The sequence below is a fragment of the Mobula hypostoma genome, chromosome 13 (assembly GCF_963921235.1).
Source record: "Mobula hypostoma chromosome 13, sMobHyp1.1, whole genome shotgun sequence".
NCBI classification, from domain to species: domain Eukaryota; kingdom Metazoa; phylum Chordata; class Chondrichthyes; order Myliobatiformes; family Myliobatidae; genus Mobula; species Mobula hypostoma.
In genome coordinates this window covers 19,921,083-19,939,209 of record NC_086109.1, presented here as the reverse complement: position 1 = coordinate 19,939,209, position 18,127 = coordinate 19,921,083, and the positions used below count along the sequence as shown (strand labels likewise).

At 45.1% G+C, this 18,127-nt stretch overlaps 1 protein-coding gene across 4 annotated transcripts; it reads right to left on the bottom strand.

Moving 5' to 3' along the window:
• Positions 1–7,546: 7,546 nt before the first annotated feature.
• inka2 (inka box actin regulator 2) lies at positions 7,547–16,496 on the bottom strand. 4 transcript variants are annotated; one of them, XM_063066445.1, is made up of 2 exons: positions 16,299–16,496; positions 7,547–12,782 (listed from the first exon to the last, which is right to left on the bottom strand). In XM_063066445.1, the coding sequence occupies exons 1-2, from the start codon at positions 16,332–16,334 to the stop codon at positions 11,745–11,747; spliced, it is 1,074 nt and encodes a 357-aa protein (XP_062922515.1). In that variant the 5' UTR covers positions 16,335–16,496; the 3' UTR covers positions 7,547–11,744. The 4 variants fall into 4 exon arrangements, with proteins under 4 accessions (XP_062922515.1, XP_062922518.1, XP_062922519.1 ...); XM_063066448.1 differs by lacking the exon at positions 16,299–16,496 and adding an exon at positions 16,049–16,126; XM_063066449.1 differs by lacking the exon at positions 16,299–16,496 and adding an exon at positions 13,618–13,637.
• Between the last annotated feature and the right edge of the window lie 1,631 nt (positions 16,497–18,127).

Here is an 18,127-nt window from a genome sequence, read left to right as displayed (position 1 = left end):
ACTAAGTTAAGCAGGGAGCCTTCTCGTCGTTGTGCTTCAGTCAGGACTTGACAAGACTGAAATGAAAGGAAGGAAGTTAAATACAACCACAAAGAAACCCTAATTGGCTGGAGTGTGCATTCTTGCAATTGTGATTACCAACTCCTTGCAGCTGTCCGCCTGTAAGGGTGCCCAGACTCTGTGTAACAGAACCTATAATTTTTTTTTACAGCTGCATGGACCAACCATTGGTCTGAGCAGGAAATTTTTACATGGCCTGAAAACTGCATGGCACATTAAATGTTTTTTTTTATATAATGTGCATGCCATGAATATTTAGAATGAAAATTGAAAAATCACGTAGTTTTGATCTTATTTATTAATTGAAGGGTATAAAGAAATATAGTACAATAAACAAAAATTTTACCTTGCGTAAACTTTTCTCGTCTGGATTTATTCCAGCTGCGTGGCAACAAAGGCTATGTGCACGGGAGCATTTCAGATACTGCGCGGCCACACACCCACGCAGCTCAAAGGGAACAGTGCTCCACGGTGGTTGTGACAATAGGATCTTGTCTGTACAGGTTGGCTGCCTCTTAACACTGACTATGCTTTAAAAATGCTTTATTGATTAAAGGTATCCAGCGGGCGTAGATGGGTCTACATGAAGGTAGTCTCCTTCTGAGACCATCAATGATAGTGATAATACTGTCGATGTACGGTATGGTAATGGTAGTAGGGAGGTGGCATGGTAGCATGGTGGTTAGCGTAACACTCTACAGTGCCGTCGATCAGAGATTCCTGCTGCTGTCTGCAAGAAATTTGTACGTTCTCCCCATGACCATGTGGCTTTCCTCTGGGTTTCCACTCATGTTCCAAAGAAACGTACGGGTTAGGGTTAGTAAGTTGTGGTGTACTATGTGGATGCCAGAAACACTTGCAGGCTTTCCCCCAGCACATCGTTGCACTGGTTTGGTTGCTAGTACAAATGACACATTGCACGGTATTTTTTGATGTACATGTGACAAATGGCTAATCTTTCATCTTTAACAGATCTTTAATCTTTAGTGCTTTTTCCTTCAGAACCAGATTATTGTTCAAGGCCCTCGCTAGAAACTTAAGCACAGAACACCAGGACCATACCATATGTGAACTGGACGCTTGAGAGTGTTGTCTTTTGAAGAGATTAAATCTTGTACTTTCTCACTGATGGAGCTAAAGATCATATTACAATTACGGAGAAGCAGAACAGGGGAACAGTCCAATATGTGTTCTATAACCAATATCACAGAAACGTTCGTTCTTTTTCTTCTTTATCTCAGATTTCCAGCATCAACAAAGATATTGGAAATCTGAGACAAGGAAGAAAAAGCTAGAAGCATTCAGCAGTTCACGTAGCGTCAGTGGGGTGAGAACAGATTAAATGTTTCAGGACTTGTAAAGTGCTGGTGGTTCTCAGCGGGTCAGGCAACATCTATGGAAATGAATAAACAGGCGACGTTTTGGGCCAACACCCTCCTTCAGGACTGAAAAGGAAGGGAAAGGACACCAAAATAAAAAAGGTGGGGCATCTGCCCGCTCCCTTTTTCAGTCCTGAAGAAGGGTTTCAGCCCAAAATGTCGATTGCTTAATCATTTCCATAGGTTCTGTCTGACCTACTGAGTTCCTCCAGAATTTAGTGTGTAATGCTTTGGATTTCCAGCACCTGCAGATTTCTTGTGATTAGGCATACTTCAGGAGCTCATCGTTAATCTGACAACTTCACATTGACTTGAAAAGTTAACTCTGCCCCTCTCTCTGTAGATGCTGCCTGGCCTGCTGAGTGTTTCTGCTTTTTAACTATTTCTCTTTAACAAAAATTCAGCAATCTTCACAGTGCTGCTTGTGGAAGCCTGCTGCTTGCAAAGCAACAGCAGTGCTTCCAGAATGGTCTCAGTAACTAAATGTATGACAAGACTGAAACGAAGGGTATGACATTGTACAAAGATACGGGATTGTGTGTGAAGCTCTGCAAACACCATAAGATGAAAATTGCATGGTAACATGCTTCTGTTACTACCTATATCAAACAATCATCTCTGGGTCAGTGACTGCCCAAATTCTTAAAACAGCACTGGCAGATCAATGTCTACTATAGAATATCAATAGCAGTCTATGACAGAATTGACCTCTTGATTTCCCATTGGGTATGGCAGTTGACTAAACCCAATCTTTGTGCTGACATTTGAAAATACGATATTGGAGATTAGAAACGATTTACAGTGCAGTGGAATAACACAAGCTCGACCAGCTTCTAGTTATCACGGGGGGGGGGGTTGGGGGGGGAACACAGTAATGGCAACATGTAATTGTTAAATCACTGGTGACATCTCCAGAATCCCAAACAATAAAAAATAGAATTTCGCTACAGGTAATTAGGACTGATATTCCGAACTATGCCCTATGAATATACTTGGGTGTATGCATCCGAGCGCTAAGAGCTGAGAACCATCATGAATGCTTTTGCTTCAATAATTTTGAGAAATACAAGTTCAAAGGTTAGTGCTTTAATAAGGGTTGACATAGCATTATTTTAATCAGCAGCCTTTGTGTCCCCTTGCTTGCCTTCACATTGCCCAGGTTACTGCCCTTTGGGGAAACCCCCTTCTGATTCTGCCACTCATTCCATTAAAAGCCAGTAATTACCATGGTGTCACTGTAATATTAATTGGGTGGTTAATGTCTGGGCTTTGGCAGCTCAGAAATATCAGGCTGCACGATCTAAGGAGCTCTGTCTCTCCTTTGTAACAAATGCACAGTTGATTATATTAACCTCCTGCAGTTACTCAAGCAGAAACTCAGGAGATCTCCCTGAACAGATGACAAAGGCTCACATTACATTTTTTACTAATAAATACACATCATGTTACATCGAGAGCAAGGGACCCTTCAGAAGAGAGGAACGTCTGCTTACACTAGGTTCAAACGACAGTACCATGGCTTTTAAACTGCCCTTAGCTTTTGGACAAAGGACCTAAAGCAATGGACGGGCCAAGTCCTGATCATGTCACATTATTCTATATTAGGGATTACCCAGAGCAATGGACACAACCCAACAGGTCAGGCAGCATCTACAGAAATGAATAAACAGTCGACGTTTCGGGCCGCAGCCTTTCACTGGGACTAGAAAGGAAAGAGGAAGGTGCTAGAATAAAAAGGTGGTAGGGGGAGGGGAAGGAGGGCAAGTAAGAAAGCCCTAAGAGAAACCAGGTGGGTAGGAAAGGTAAAGGGCTGGAGAAAAAAGGAATCTGATAGGATAGGAGAATGGACCAAGGGAGAAAGGGAAGAAGGAGGGGCACCAGAGGAAGTTATAGGCAGGTGAAGAGAAGAGGTAAGAGGCTGGAGTGGGGAATGGAAAAGGTGGGAGAAAGTAAAGAGAGAGAGAAAAAAAACAGAAAAAAGAAGGTTATTGGAAGGAGAAATCAATGTTCATGCCATCAGGTTGGAGTCTATTTGGACAGAATATAGGTGTTGCTCCCCCACTCTGAGAGTGGCCTCATCATGGCAAAAGAGGAGGCCATGGACCGACATGTCTGAACAGGAATGGGAATAGGAATTAAAATGGTTGGCTACTGGGAAATTTTGCTCTTGATTGATGGTGAGGTGGTGCTCAACAAAACGGTCCCCAATTTATGTCAGGTCTAACTAATATAGAAGAGGCTGCATCGAAAGCACTGGAGACAGTAGATGACCCCAACAGACTCGTGAAGTGAAGTGTTGCCTCACCTGGAAGGACTTCTGGGTGTCTGATTGGAAGTAAAGGAGGAGGTGAATGGGCAAGTGTAGCATTTCTGTTGCTTACAGCGCTATGTGCCAAGAGGGAGATTAGTGGGGAGGCACGGATGTGGAAATCAGAGAGTGGGGGGTGAGCGGGGAGGTAAGGATGTGTTTTGTAGTAGGATCTCATTGAAGATGACAGAAATTGCGGGTAATGACGTGTTGGATGTGGAGGCTCATGGGGTGGTCGATGAGGACAAGAAGAACTCTATCCCTGTTAATGCATGATGGGGTGAGTGTAGATGTCTGGGAAATGGAGGAGATGCGGGTGAGGGTAGCATCAATGGCGGAGGAAAGGAAAACCCATCCTTTGAAGAAGGAAGGCACCTCTGGTGTCCTGGAAAGGAAAGCCTCATCCTTGGAACAGATAAAGGAACTGAGAAAAGGGAATAGCATTTTTACAGGAGACAGAGTGGTAAGAGGTATAGTCAAGATAGGCGTGGGAATCGGTAGGTTTATAAAATCGGTCGACAGTTTGTCTCCAGCGATGGAGGCAGGAAGGTTGAGAAAGGGAAAGAGGTGCCAGAAATGGACCAAGTGAATTTAAGGGTAGGGTGGAAATTGGAGGCAAAGTTGATGAAATTTCCAACCTCAGCATGGGTGCATGAAGGGATGATCTAGTCATTGGAACGAAGGAATATAAATATATTGAGAAGTTATGAATTCTCAGAATTGATGAATGCATTTGTTCTGAACTGAGACCAGATATTGAGCTATTTGTGCTCCCTGCTTTTATACCAGAATATATCAATTTAATTTTAATCAAGTTTTACCGCCTCTTGCCTCACAACAATCTCCAAATTTGTTATAGCCTTACTTTTCGATTCCCCTCCCACACTGTGCACCCCCCATGAATGACGGGAGGAGACCCCGCATCAGGCTTTGTCATGGTGTACTGGGTACAGAGCAATTTTGGACAAGCTTATGGTCCGGATAGTTTCTTCCAGCCTGTTGGTTTTGTAAGGTTTAAAAGTCTGTGTGTTCGTTCACAATCGGATCAGCTCAGGGACTTCTAGAGTCATCAGGTTATTGGATAATGAAGGCCAATTCCCACTGCTGTCTGTAAGGAGTTTGTACACCATCTCCATGTCCGTATAGGTTTCATCCGGGTGCTCCAGTTTCATTCTAAAGATGTGCAGGTTACTAGGTTAATTGGTCACATGAACTGAGTGGGCTTGGGTTCATTGGGCCAGAAGAGCCTGTTACCGTGCTGTATCTCCAAATAATAAAAATAAAGTAAAATAAATTCCAGCTGAAGGGCCAGTCTCATGCTTCGTCAATGCTTGTGCACTCACATGCCCCCTTCAGCAGGTCTCTAGGATTGTGAAGGAGACCCTTATAAACATGATTTTTTACTTATTTACTTGGAACGTGAGAAAGGAAAACTTTAAGTTATAAAGTTTCTTTGACAACTCAGATATCCCAGAGTGCTTCACAGCCGAACTAGTATTTTTTTAAGATGTAGTCACTGTTGTAATGCAGGAACTAAGGCTGTCATTTTGTGCACAGAAAGCTCCCGGGGCCGCAATGTGATCCTGAACAGATAGTCTGGTTCCTGTTGCAGTTAGGTACAGGATAAATATGGGGCTGGGTGTGGGATGGATACTGTGTGAAATGTGGAGCAAAGCAGCGATGTCAGCCAGCTGGTAGCATTCTTACTTCCAAGATTAGGTTTCCAAGGAAAGGACCTGGTTTGTTTCCCAACTCAAGTGTTACTAAAACTGGGAAGTGAGCCATGAGGTGAACAGCTGGGACCTAAAGGATCAGATTGATAAACTCTAAACCTTCGAGTCCGCCAGCCAGTCCATTCAATACACTTACTGTCAAGTATATCATGTGCAGTTGCTCTATAACTTGCCCATCAACATTGAATAGATAATGTTTGCATGTGTGTTATGGTTTATTGTATTGGACTCTTGCCTCGGAATCCTGCTCCTACAATTTTATGCAAGCAGTGGCAGACGGGAAAGGCTCTTGAATGGACCTGTAGACTGGATGGGAAGAACCTTAAAAGAATTCTCCAGGAATGTGTTAGTCCAGAATTGGCCCCCCTTGGCACAGCCTTCCCACTCTCTGCTGAACAGGTTCAGACTTAGCTGCAAGTTTTCACAGCGTGGTGAAGAGATGAACCAGATGGTGACTGTGTGAAAGACTGGGCTCATCAGAAACTTGAATTATGTCAACAGCTGTGCCCCAGAGACTAACCTAGAAACAGACTGCTAGGATCTGAGTTTTACAACTACAATAGGTTTTAATGGCCTATTTTGAACCATGTTTATATTTCTCAATTTATTTCTCATGAAGGAGAGAGAGGTATTTCGGCCCATCGAGTCAATGCCAGCTGGCAGAGTATTCCTAAAAGCCCCTACTAATTTCATTATGATCTCACACAAAATGCTGGTGGAATGCAGCAGGCCAGGCAGCATCTACCAGAAGAAGTACAGTTGACGTTTCGGGCCAAGACCCTTCGTCAGGACTAACTGCAAGAAGAGGTAGTAAGGGATTTGAAAGTAGGAGGGGGAGGGGGAGATCCGAAATGATAGGAGAAGACAGGAGGGGGAGGGTTGGAGCTAAAAGCTGGAAAGTTGATTGGCAAAAGGGATACTAGGCTGGAGAAAGGAGAGGATCATGGGACAAGAGGCCTAGGGAGAAAGAAAGGGGGAGGGCAGAGGAAGATTTAGGTCTTTATTCTTTGGAGCATAGAAGGTTGAGGGGGAACTTGATAGAGGTATTTAAAATTATGAGGGTGATAGATAGAGTTGACATGGATAGGCTTTTTCCGTTGAGAGTGGGGAAGATTCGAACAAGAGGACATGAGTTGAGAGTTAAAGGGCAAAAGTTTAGGGGTAACACGAGGGGGAACTTCTTTACTCAGAGAGTGGTAGCTGTGTGGAACGAGCTTCCAGCAAAAGTGTTTGAGCCAGGTTTAATGTTGTCATTTAAAGTAAAATTGGACAGCTATATGGACAGGAAAGGAATGGAGGGTTATGGGCTGAGTGCAGGTCGGTGGAACTAGGTGAGAGTAAGAGTTCGGCACAGACTAGAAGGGCCAAGATGGCCTGTTTCCGTACTTTAATTGTTATATGGTTATATGGTTGTTATATATAGTGAGAGGGACAGAGGGAGAAAAAAGAGAGAGAAAGAAAGGGGAATAAATAAATAAATAAATAACGGATGGGGTACGAAGGAGAGGTGGGGCATTAACAGAAGTTAGAGAAGTCAATGTTCATGCCATCAGGTTGGAGGTTGGAATATAAGGTGTTGTTCCTCCAGCCTGAGTGTGGCTTCATCTTGACAGTAGAGGAGGCCATGGATGGACATATCAGAATGGGAATGGGACGTGGGAATAAAATGTGTGGCCACTGGGAGATCCTGCATTCTCTGGCGGCCAGAGCGTAGGTGTTCAGTGAATTCCAGAATCCTATTCTTACATCTGGTGATTTAAAGCATTGCAGTAACTGCTTGGCTACCGTATCACCCTATCCAAGTATGTGACTAATTCCTTGCAGAAAAATAATTATTAACCTCTCCAAAAACAGTTTATTCCTATCTCTCAATACCCTTCAGTTCTCAGCACCTACGTTATATCTCCACTGTGCTCCAAAAATAATCCGAGTTTTTCAATCTTTCCACCATGCACAGATTTGGTTTGTGGGTATACAAAAATCTCCCACTGCACTGACTCCTGTGTGACCAATAATCCTAGAAATAACTTCAGAATCAAACTCATCTCTTGCTCAATGAGATATATGAATTATTTATTTACAGGCTTTAAGTGAAGTACGGGTGGATTTTCATTTCCTGTCATTTCCAGTGTCGAGTGGGTTAGAACCAGCAGAACAAAAGGATCAGTGAGCACTGTCAGATTTCCAGTATAACTATCTCTTATATTTACTTAATGTCTTCAACACTTCAAAATGTCTCAAGAGCATTTCCAGCCTAAAACATCAGAGGAATCATTAGGATATGTTAGTAATGCAGTGGCTGGAGATTTTTTAAGAAGCATTGTACATAGAACGTAGAACAGTACAGCACAAAACAGGCCCTATGGCTCACATAGTCCCCGTGCTGAACACAATGCCAAATTAGTAAAGAGGGAGAGGCAATATGGTTTAGGAGGAAATTCGAGAAACTAATTCGGGCTTCAATCCCTGCTGCTGTCTGTAAGTTTGTACGTTCTCCCTGTGACCACCTGGGTTCTCTCCGGGTGCTCCAGTTTCCTCCCACAGTCCAAAGGCGTACAGGTTAGGGTTAGCGTTAGTGTGTGGTGGGCATGCTATTTTAGTGCCCGAAGCATGGCGACGTTTGCAGGTTGCGCGCTGCAAAATCCTGTGATGGTCATTGATGCAAAATGGCACATTTAACTGTATGCGTTACAAATGCACGTGCTACAAATAAAGCTGATTTTTTAAAAGCTGCAGATAATCTTTAAGCTAGGGTTGAGGCTGTCAGTGGGGAGATCTGGATGAAAGTGTCCCGGTAGCATAGGGATGGCACGGTAGTTTAGAAGTTAGCGTAACACTATTACGGTGCCAGCAGCACACGTTCATTTCCCTCTGCTCTCTATAAGGAGTTGTATGTTTTACCCACAACTGCGTGGGTTTCCTCCAACTTCTCCCGTTTCCTCCCACATTCCAAAGAAATATGGGTTAGAAGGTTAATTGCTCACATGGGTGAAATTGGGCGGTGTGGGCTTGTTGGACTGGAAGGGCCTATTACCCTGCTGTATCTCTAAATAAAATAAAACTAAATGTGTGTAAGAATTAGGAGAGTGCAAGTTGAAGGGGGTTTCAGAGGAAGGGATTGAGAAGGCCATGGAGGCATTCCAACATGAGAAATACATTTTTATAGTCAGAGAATACTGAATCAGAGGCCAAAGGGATTCATTGACTGATGGCCCTCTGTAGGTTAGGGTTGACCATGGGCATTGTGTCATAGCTGTCAAAATTGAAACGCAATACAGTAACGCAAGCCATGGCAGTACGAGATGGAGAGTGAGCTATTGCCCATGCAGTGGTGGGGGGGACTTTACGCAGCTGATGAATCCAAAGGAACGGCAGAGACCATTACAGTTTGGCATCAGAGGTGCCACAGGAATTGCCAGACAGCTTTGAACTGAATGTGGGATTGCCTTAGGGACTCTAGCTCTGGATTTTTCCTTAGGGTTTACTACCAAAGTTGGTATAGCTGCAAGGCAGATCAGAGATTTCCTTCTCCTGGATGAGCTGCCAACTATAGCTGATGAGCCTGATTTTAAGACGCAAGTAACCCACCTTTGCCCATTCTCCGTTCTGTAGTATGGTTCCACTGGGCTTAGTGGCTGAGCCATACGTGAAGACCAGGAGATGGACTTGGTTGTCAGAGGCTATGCGAGACACACACCACTGTGAACATTTAATAGGTAGTAGGAGCTTATCTTCAGTACCCCCAGCCCCACCAGCTATAACAGCCTTAAGGAACAAGAGTGAATAAGCTTCAAAAAAAAGAACAAGAATAGGCAAGGCATATTACCCTCTGTAACTGATTCTCAATAGCACTTAAAAGATCAATCAGCCTTGTTTAAACATGGGGGCACAATCAACATTTATTAGATCATCTAGCTCTGTGTCCCCCATGGAGAACACACTCAACCAAAGGCCAGGATATTACTTGGCATAACACCTCACATTACACACTACATCCAGATATAAACAGTCAAATTAGTTCTAAGTAAAAGCCAAAATCTAATGCTTCATCTCACTTGTTCACGGGTTACAGAATACTCACACTCGTCGGATGAAGCAGTCACACCACCATGTGACATTGAGAACATGTCCACTGGTTTTGTTAAACAGGACTAAGCCGTCAAATGGGAATTGGCAGGAATAGCAAGAGGAGAGCCTTAAAGTCACCACGCAGGTTGAGAAGGTTGTTAAGAAGGTGTATGGTGTGTTGACATTCATTAGTAAGGGGACTCGCTTCGAGAACTGCGAGGTAGTGTAGCAGAACACACTTGTGTTCAGTTCTGGTTGCCTCATTATAGGGAGGAAATGGAAGCTTTAGAGAGAGCAGAGATTTACCAGGATGTTGCCTCCACTAAAGAGCATATCTTATAAAGATAGGCTGAGCGAGCTAGGGCTCTTTTCTTTCTACCGAAGGAGGAAGAGAGGTGACTTGATAGATGTATATGAGAAGATAAGAGACATAGATCAAGGGAATAGCCCGAGACTTTTCCCAGGGTAGAAATGGCTGATGGAAGGGGGCATAATTTTAAGGTGATTTCAGGAAAGTCAGAGGTAAGTTCTTTACACAAAGAGTGGTGGGTTCTTGGAACGCTCTACCAGGGGTGCTGATAGAGGCAGATACATTAGGAATATTTAAGAAACTCTTAGATAGGCACATGGATGATAGAAAAATGGAGCACTATGTAGGAGGGAAGGGTTAGATTGATCTTACAGTAGGATAAAAGGTTGTCACAATATCATGGGCCGAAGGGCCTATACTGTGCTGTAATGTTCCATGAAAGCTTTGTTGCAGACAAAGTGTGGCGGTCGAAAATCCCATGTGTTACTGGGTTATTCCCTCATTGGCACCATAGAGATTTTGTGGTCCCATTTCTGCTCTGGATTCAGCAACCCTGAGATGGGCGACTAAGGGAGGACTCAAGTTCAACCCAATGCTGCAAGCTCAGGGCCTCTCATCAGATGGAATGGATCAAAACATGGGACACTCACAAGCCCTTGGGTCTCTGTGAGCCCAATCAGCCTGTGCACCTGTCTGCTGCTAACTGGTGAATAGTATCTGACTCAGAAGGACATAAAGGTTGCAGAGGTGGGCTGAGAAGTGGCAGATGGAGTTCAACCTGGAGAAGTGTGAGGTGGTACACTTTGGAAGGACAAACTCCAAGGTAGAGTACAAAGTAAATGGGAGGATACTTGGTAACGTGGAGGAGCAGAGGGATCTGGGGGTACATGGTCACAGATCCCTGAAAGTTGCCTCACAGGTAGATAGGGTAGTTAAGAAAGCTTATGGGGTGTTAGCCTTCATAAGTCGAGGGATAGAATTTAAGAGTTGTGAGGTAATGATGAAGCTCTATAAAACTCTGGTTAGGCCACAATTGGAGTACTGTGTCCAGTTCTGGTCGCCTCACTATAGGAAGGATGTGGAAGCATTGGAAAGGGTACAAAGGAGATTTACCAGGATGCTGCCTGGTTTAGAGAATATGGATTATGATCAGAGATTAAGGGAGCTGGGGCTTTACTCTTTGGAGAGAAGGAGGATGAGAGGAGACATGATAGAGGTATACAAGATATTAAGAAGAATAGATAGAGTGGATAGCCAGCGCCTCTTCCGCAGGGCACCACTGCTCAATACAAGGGGACATGGCTTTAAGGTAAGGGGTGGTAAGTTCAAGGGGGATATTAGAGGAAGGTTTTTTACTCGGAGAGTAGTTGGTGCGTGGAATACAATGCCTGAGTCAGTGGTGGAGGCAGATACACTAGTGAAATCTAAGAGACTACTAGACAGGTATGTGGAGGAATTTAAGGTGCAGGGTTATATAGGAGGCAGGGTTTAAGGGTCGGCACAACAATGTGGGCCGAAGGGCCTGTAGTGTGCTGTACTACTCTATGTTCTATGTTCTAAAGGACCAATTACATGATAGTGCACCCGATGTCCCTGTGGATGATGTGATGGAAGGTTCCATAACCTTAAGGCTGAGTTACCAGATGAGATATCACAGTTCAGGTATAAATCTTCCAACAAACGTAAAAAGTATCAAGTGTGAACATATTTCATCCACCAATGACCCATTAAATAGTCTTGATACAATTCAATCTGGACACTCAACCATTCAAACAACAAAAAAAATTTTGATAAAAATGTACTGTAAACAGTTGGGAGAGGGAGCTGTGAAACGTGGCAGAGAAATTAAGTGCAAATTCGTTCATTTGTGTCGCCAGGAACTGGATTCAGACCCAAACCACTGTGTTGTAGTCAAATTGAGAGTGTTTGCCCGTCACAGGCTGGACCAGCTTCCTGGTGCAAGTGTGGGCTCGGTGATTGTGTTCCTCTGGTATGGTGGTGCCACTCCCAGCGCCGTCCAGGGGCCGACTGGCTGGCGTGCCATTGCCTCGCAATGCAAAGTAAAATGTCACCTTTTGCTTAGACGCCTTGCTGGATCGCTTAGTGATGGATTCCGATGGGTTCGCGGCCATCGCCTGGGCTCGCTTGCCCTTGTCTGGCCGCACGCTCCTCAGCAGCTTCTTGAAGATATTGGCCGTGAGCGTTAACTTCTTCTGGAATTCCTGAGACTTGCTGATAATGGGGACGTGATCTTGTCGACCCCTACCCTCCACAGGGGCGGCCTGCGATATCTTCTCCAGCTCGGGCAAGTCCAACCAGTTGCCCACCAAGTCTGCGAAGACATTGTCCCCTAGAATGAGGGGCTGCCTGTTCCTGCTCTGAGAGAGCAGAGATGAGGTCCAATCGTTGGAGCCCTCGCTGGCTTGGGTTGTCTCACCGACCGTCTTGCTGGCCGCTGAAAGCCGGCGTTTCTCTGTTGATGGAACCGCTTGTTGACCGAGGTCAACTCTGGGCGATGCCGGTCCGTCCCTCAAACAGTCTAAAGCCCCGGAGGACGTCGCCGACGTCGGCACCTCTCGACGGGATGCCTCCTTCAGGTAACCCCCTGACCAGCCGCTCACAGGCTTATCGGCCGGCCTGGATAAGGAGACGTCGCTCGCTGGAGGGACGGCACCACTGCCGCCGGGCTTGCCGGGTTTCTCCTCCAGCCTGGTGCCCTGCAGGCACTGCCTGATCTTGGCGTCCTCTCTCCCATTCCTCGGCCGTGGCTGGCGGGGGATGATGGATGGCGGTTGGCTCCGCAGTCCCGAAATCTCCAGCTGTTCCAGAGCTGTCTGCACTTGGAGAATTTTCAGTTCCTGAAGAGCGCCCATCATACAATTCATCTGATCCTGGAGCCCATCTCCGGCCTCCTTCATGGACTGCTGTCAAAGCACATTCACACCATTAGCACCGCACTATTATATCATCGGAGACACCAAGAGCATCAATATAATCAATATCATCATCCCCATTAACTCATGAACCGCAAGAGGAATCCACTTCCTTACGCTCCAACTCCCTCTTCCTTCTCACGCGCTTACAGGAAGAACGTGCTCATTTTTTATTCAACCTACGCAGGGCTCTCTCAAACATTGTGCGCTTACCATTTGCAATGCAGGGCAAAACTGTTCCCCGGCCAGGCGCAATTTCCCAAAAGCAAAAGGAAATAAATAGAGAGATCGCACTTTTAGGGTTTTTTTTGTGGGGGAGAAGTGGGCTCGTGTTCTGTTTTGACTGCAGCATCAGACCTCACGCGAGTTCCCTACAGGATGAGTGTCACCAAACTCGTTTCAATAAATTGCTTTGAAACGTAATTCGGAGTTGATGGGTGTAATCTGCCCTCCGGACCTGTAAACAAAGCATTTCGGTACAACCCCTCCATCGTTAGAAATACAAATGCACCCTCCCCCCCCCCCAATTGAGAGCTATATAAAAAAGTACTATCGAGACCCTTCCCCCAAAGGGGGAATATTTCAAATGACCCTCTCGCTGAAACACATGCCCGTCTATATATAACGTATTACAGCACTTGCCGTCCATTTGACTGTCACTAATACATTCTTACATACAACGCACAGCACTGGGAACGGTATTATCTTGCACATAGACTCATTCTGTCTATTGAACAGGCTTAAACAGCCCCAGAACAAAGCCGCACTCTTTCATTACCCTGCCCCTTATTTAATTGAACATAGGGTGCCCAGTTTAATACACTACCTTTCCCCGCACAGGCACAGATCCGCTACTCAGTGGGACGAGCAAAGACCCTTTCAAAAGAACCGTGTTTTATTAATAAGAGAATGTTGATTGACAAGGAGCCCGGCCACAAAGACAAGCCCATCAAAGGGGGGCCATGTGTTGGATGGGTGTCGCTTGGTTAATCCAGCTATTCAGCACCTCAAGGCGTGATCGCTTTTTAAAAAGGAACTTAACACGTCTACTAACAAAGCATTATCCAACGTTCATATTCCACAGACTCGCTCGCCTCCATCTCAAATAAACTATATATTTTTGTTTTGTTTATTGAATTCCCCGTAAAAGACTGTGCCTCCACGTTAAACTTGAGGGAGCTGCTGATGTGCCATAGTCATAGAGTACTACAGCACAGAAACAAGTTCTTCGGCCCATCTAGTCCGTACCGAAATATTAATCTTTCTAGTCTCATCGACCTGCACCCGATCCATAGCCTTCCTTACCTCTCTCATCCATGGACCTATCCAAATTCTCTTAAATGCTGAAATCGAACCAGCATCCACCACTTCTTCCGGCAACTCAATCCACACTATCAACACTCTGTGAAGGAAGAAGTTGCCCCCTCGGGTTCCCTTTAAACATTTCACCTTTCGCTCTTAGCCCATGACTTCTAGTCTCACCCAACTTCAGTGGAAGAAGACTGCGTGCACTTTACCCCTCATAATCTTGTATCATTCGTTCTGTACATTGTCGTGGTCATGTTATCTCCACGGCCATGATTGTTCTTGGCATTTTTTTTCTACCGAAGTGGTTTGCCATTGCTTTCTTCTAGGCAGTGTCTTTATAAGGCGGGTGACCGCTGCTCTTCAGAGATTGTCTGTCAGGCGCCAATGGTCGCATAACCAGGACCACGACAATTCACCACCTGCCCCCATGGCTTCACGTGACCCTGATCGCGGTGGGGGGGGGAGGTGAGGGGGTAAGCAAGTGCTACACCTTGCCCGGGGTGAGCTACAGGCCTTATTACTTCCTTTGGTAGGGACGTATCTCCACCCCGTCATCCAATACCTCCATCAAATCATCCCTCATTCTCCTACGCTCCAAGGAATAACAACCCAACATATTGAACCTTGCACTATAAATCCTGGGATACATTGACCGAACACGTTATTTAGACCACAAGACCGTAAGTCATAGGAGCAGAATTAGACCATTCGGCCCATCGAGTCTGTTCTTTCATTTCATCATATTATCCCTCTCAACCCCAGTCTCCCGCCTTCTCCCCGTAAACTGACGCCCTTACTAATCAAGAACCTATTAACCTCCGCTTTGACTTAGCCTCCACAGACATCCGTGGCAATGAATTCCACAGTTTCCCCACCCTCTTGTTGAAGAAATTTCTCCTCATCTCTGTTCTAAATGGATGCCCCTCTATTCTGAAGCCGTGCCTTCTGGTCCTAGACTCCACCCACTATTAGAAACATACTCTCCACATCCACTCTAAGCTTTTCAAATTTCGATAGGTTTCAGTGAGAAAGTTTGAAAGTTTTCTACATTGTCTAAACAGCTGAAATTTCTCCGCACTGTCAAATTAAAACGGGAGCAATATTGGGAGGATTAGAAATGAATCTTCTTTAAAAAATTGAGTCGGGATGAGTTTCTATGCGTGCCAATGTAAGTGTGATTTGAACGTAGTAATAATCACAAAAGACCATGCAAACAGAGCAAAGACGGGGTGGTGGGGGGAGGTGTCGGAATATTGAAATGTTCACACACTCTCGTTGCCAGTGCACATTCCGTAGAAAGTGAGCCACGGAAAGTGAAAATTAGAATCTGTTTTAAATGGGACTGCATCTTTTTTTTTTGAAGAATACGATGTTTTTTTTTCAAAGGAGCCCGTTGGTGAGTACGCGGAATCCCGGACAACAGAGAGGAAATTGGATTTCTCGCTTGAAGCTGTTCCGAGGAGTTTGATCAATGTCCAGTCTCCCAAATTTGCAAAGAGGTTCGCTTAGAATTCAGCTGCAGCCACCCCCAAACTACATCCCCCCCCCCCCCGCCCCGGCCCTTCCACATCTCCCCACTCAGAAGGGTTAATTATTGTCGCTTGGGTCCCTAACATTCAGCTCCTGCTTTTTGGATGGTCTTTTAGCTGCCGACACGTCACCTCCTTTGACCTTGTAAATGGGGACACCGGCGAGAGTGGGCAGACGTGGAGGGAGAGGGGGGCACAGCTGGGGGGGGGGAGTCTTGCTTTAGTAGAGGGGTGGGGAGTTTACCGTAAATCCCACCCTTCAAACTAATAAAGCACAACGCACACAACAAAATTAACACGGAATCCTATAGTGTTAATTTATACATGATAGAAATCACGCCTTCCCTCAAAAAGGACAAGTGTTAACGAGCTAAGTGCATTGATTTCCATTTTAACTCAATAATTCTGAAAATGACTTACGCTTGCAGAGCCGCATTAGAATTCATGTTCATTTGCAGTTTAATCCGGGGACAGATGGAATGGTTTTAACACCTCTCCTCACAATCTATTATCCCGAAAGTAATTAACTGAAGGAGACGGGGAGTCAATGTTTGATTATAAATAGGCACTCATTTTATTCTCGCCACTGCACACGGTGAATAACTTCACAGCAACCATCCACGTTACAAAACAAAAACAAAACTCTTTTAAAGACAGTAATCCACCTTACCAATTCTTGCTTCAAACGATGCAGACTGTTGTCCATATTCCCCTTTACGGTAGGAGGCTGACGGTTAACAGTGAGGGAAAGGAAGTTTTTTAAAAAAAAACTGTTAAAAATCAGCGCCCGAAAGAATTTAATATGCTCCACGTGTCCATTAGGAAGAGAGTGCAGTCTGTACTGTACTGTCTGCCAGCGAGGCTGGGTAAGACAAAATAGGAGGGACGGCTGCTGTGGAACTGAGAGGTTGTCTTGTGTTATGTTCCGTCGAATCTGTACACTGTAAGTGTTTGGTGTCACATTACAGTAACCTACTCTCAGCACTGACCTATTGATCACTTCCTTAGCTTTTCCCTCTATTATTTTCTCCCTCTGACTTGGCAAGAATTTTAGTTTCTAATTATTTAGTTATGCAGAATCAGTCCCCAGTTGAACCCCCATAAAAACCCCCGCCCCCATTCAACGCACCTCTTGTCCCAATAGAAGCTCTACTACGTTCTCGTCCTGTTTCTCCCCTCCCTAGCTAAAAGTCACTCAGTCACACAAAGAATATTTGTACATCTATAACACAGTGAGAAAAAAAAGATGTTGATGCTATGGGAGTCAATGTTAAGCTAAGACTGGTACATGTTTGTCGTTTGCCAGAACATTAATACTCAAAGTACAGATTACGCAGGGTCTGATAGACTAACAAAATAAACCTGAAGGGAAATTGTCTTCTTTCTGTTCCGACAGCTATCGCAGCATCACAGGTGAATCCTTGTCAGCCAAGTGGAAGCCTGGGCAACACACACAGACAATGCTGGAGGAACTCAGCAGGCTTTTCAGCAGCTCTGGAGCGGGATGAAAGAGCAGGCAGTTCTGGCCGAAACATCGGCTCTTAAATTCCTCTCCATAAGTGCTCCCTGACCTGCTGTGTTCCTCCAGCATTTTGTGTGTGTTACTCTGGATTTCCAGCACCTGCAGATTCTCTTGTGTTTATGAAGCCGAGGCAATGAGGTTTACAAATTAATTGATGCGAGGTTCCCCTTAGAGTGGGTGTTCCCAGCTTTTTTTTTATGCCATTAAAGGAGGTGGTTGGAAACCTCTGCCTTAGAGGCATGAACCAAGTGCGTAAATGCTCAAAATATTATGTGGCAGAGACGTACCATGGTGGTGAAAGTGGAAAAAGAGGCCAGCACCTCTGCCGTCGTCTATTGCTGGCGAATTCCCAACGTGTGCAGCGTCATTTGTGGGCAGCACCTTGCGTGTCAAGTGGGCAGCTTCATACTGACAGGAGCTAGACATTTTTTTGACTCATCCTTGTATTACTGGTTCACATTGGGAAACATGCAGTATTCTGAGCAGAAGATTTTTCCTCATCCATTAACCCCCTAAACCTCTTCGCTATGGAATTCCAAGCATCTGCGTCAAACGTAGCTAAAATTGGGTTGGGTTCACTCAAGTATCATCACCACTAATTTTATTATTCATTTATTCAGAGATACAGCTTGGAATGGACTATTCTGGCCTGATGAGCCACACTGCCATCAACCCACCCATTTAACATTAGCTTAATCACAGGACAATTTACAGTGGGCAGCTAACCTACGAACTGGTGTGTCTTTGGACTGTGGGAGGGAATCAGAGCATCAGGTGGAAACCTATGTGAAGAACGTACAAACTCCTTACAGGATGGCGTTGGAAATGAATCCCGAACTCTGGAATGCCCCAGGCTGTTATTGCGATAACCACCACACTACTGTAACAGTGGAAGGGCCCTTTCTCACAATGTCACAAGGGACTTCTCAGTCTCTGGCATGACGGCAGTCACTCATCATTATTGTGCAAGTGCCCAT